Source organism: Chiloscyllium plagiosum, chromosome 12, assembly GCF_004010195.1.
Source record: "Chiloscyllium plagiosum isolate BGI_BamShark_2017 chromosome 12, ASM401019v2, whole genome shotgun sequence".
Taxonomy (NCBI): Eukaryota; Metazoa; Chordata; class Chondrichthyes; order Orectolobiformes; family Hemiscylliidae; genus Chiloscyllium; species Chiloscyllium plagiosum.
The window spans coordinates 14,673,353-14,675,662 of record NC_057721.1 but is presented as its reverse complement, the minus strand read 5'-3'; the positions used below and the strand labels follow the sequence as shown (position 1 = coordinate 14,675,662).

At 39.2% G+C, this 2,310-nt stretch overlaps 1 protein-coding gene across 44 annotated transcripts in view; it reads left to right on the top strand.

Annotated features, from left to right (window-relative positions):
• LOC122554996 (adhesion G-protein coupled receptor G2-like) overlaps positions 1–2,310 on the top strand; it is a 226,179-nt gene that overhangs the window by 23,534 nt on the left and 200,335 nt on the right. For all 44 annotated transcript variants that reach the window (XM_043700548.1, XM_043700549.1, XM_043700544.1 and 41 more), the window contains exon 3: positions 488–1,126. In XM_043700548.1, coding sequence (XP_043556483.1) covers positions 488–1,126 — 639 coding nt within the window. The remainder of the gene's footprint in view (positions 1–487; positions 1,127–2,310) is intronic.

Genomic DNA, 2,310 nt, shown 5'->3' with positions numbered 1-2,310 from the left:
TCTGGCACTGTGAGGCAGCAGTGCTAACCACTGTGCCACCATGCCACCCACGAATTGAAACACATCAAACTTTTGTCGCTATCACACTCGCTTTTTCCCATCTGCCCCCCCCATCCTTTATATTTTATAAACTTTTAAATTAATTTTAAAAGGTCGTCATATTCGATTGTATATCATCTCCTGCTCACTAGTACAGTATTCATTGGTCTATTTCCCAGAGCATTTACTTCAAAACACTTGTCTTCAACCAAGGAGTTATCACAGGCAAGGTACAATTAAGTTCCTATTGTGCACACACTTTCCCAGCAGACCAACCTAGATCAAGAGATGAGAATGGTATTCGGAAGCAGCATTTTTTCAAATGAAATAGAAATTGTTCTTTGACTTTTGGCTGTTGAGCATTCAAATGTCTTTCTTCTTTGTTCTGAAACTCCAATGGCGATGATCACTTGTTAATTTTGTTTTCTTTATCTTCCCATTCCTTCAGGAACATGCGCTTCGCTCAAAGGTCAAAAAGCAGTTTTCCAGCTTAATGCACCAGATGAATATGGAACGCTGTCACCTGGAGCAAACATTCCTTCACTTGGTAGTTTCACACTCTGCATAGACATCAGGCTAAGGCAGAATAATAAGAATGGGATGGTAGCATTTACCTATAATACAGACATGAAACGTGCACGTTCTGTACCCCATCATGAACTTGGCATCATGATAAAAAACAGAAAACCCATAATCTGGTTGTTTCATAAGCAGATTGATGTAGAGAAAGATATTTCCTTAGGTAATTGGCACACTATGTGCTTAACGTGGGATGGAAATACTCGTGAAGCACATGTATACTTGAATAAAATACATGTGCTTTCAAGAACACTGAACAGTGCTTACAATCTTGCCCAAAATGGTAGCTTGGTTCTTGGTCGAAAGCACAGTCGAAGGGCTGACCGGTTGAGATTGGATCGTAAGATATTTGTTGGAGATTTGTATTTGTTCAGATTGTGGGATCATGCAAAAGGACATCAGTCGATATTGCAACTGGACTGTGAAGATGGAAATGTCATCACCTGGGACAGCCGGCAATGGGACTTTGTGGGATCAATATTGAAATATGATCCCTCACTGCCTTGCAGTAAGTATCCCTCCATTCATTAAATCATTAATTTAAGATGTGATCTTTTCACAAAATTGAACAGAACTAGAGTTGTAATGCCACAGTTACGGTAGCACTGTGACATATTAACATGGCGAAGCATTTTCATTTTATTTCCTCAGACAAAAAATGGTAAATTTCTCCTGTGGTATTTCTGCCTAAATTGGGACCATCAAATCTAGTTAGCAATTTTCTTCTTTCTTAAATGTGGGAATTTTTCTCTTTTCCTAATTAATGGATATTAACCAGTATTACAGTAACATTACAAAATCTTTTGCTACGTTTTTGCTTTTTCCACCTATAGTGAACTATGCTTTATCAAGGACATTCTACCAACATTTTTAGCCAATCACAAACTGTCAAAGCACTGTACAAATCACATCCTGCCACGTTCCACCCAGTCACCTAGTACCGCAGAACAATCCTATCACATTCCACGAAAATGTTCAAATAAAGCAAAGTACTGCAGATGCTGGCAATAACAAAGGTAAAGTAGAGGGTCCTGGAGAAACTCAGCAGGTCCAGAGACAGAAGCAAAGTTAATATTTCGAGTTCACTCCTTGGAACAGAGGTAGAAGAACAGTCATACCAGACTCAGAACATTAACTCTGTTTCTCTCTTCACAGATGGCGCCAGACCCTGTTGACTTTCTCCAGTAATCTCTGTTTTTGTTTCTATAAAAGTGTTCAATCAATTCACAATCAAGGAAAATGATTATTTGTGATGCAGTGGCTATGACTACTTGGCATAGCTCAACATTCACTGCAAAAAAGTGATAGTTGTTCCCCAAAACACAAGGAAACTAATTACAAACCTGTTGATAAACTTCATTTCAACAGCTACATATTCTGTAGTCCTTATAAAGTACTTCACTGAATCTTTGAGCATTATGATATATGATCCCACACTATACTGTCCAGTTTCCATCTGAACTGCTGACATTCTGTAAGTGTTTCATGTAAGCAATCAAAATCCATGTACAGGGGAACCTCGATTATCCAAACGTAATGGGCAGGCACTATCTCGTTCGGATAATCGATTATTTGGTTAATCGATTAAATGCCTTTCCTCTGGGGCTCGGAGTTTTTAACGTCTGCTCCCTATTCAGGAGATGGCAGCAGCACACAGTTCATGAACTCCCACCCCAACCCAGTCCAACATGG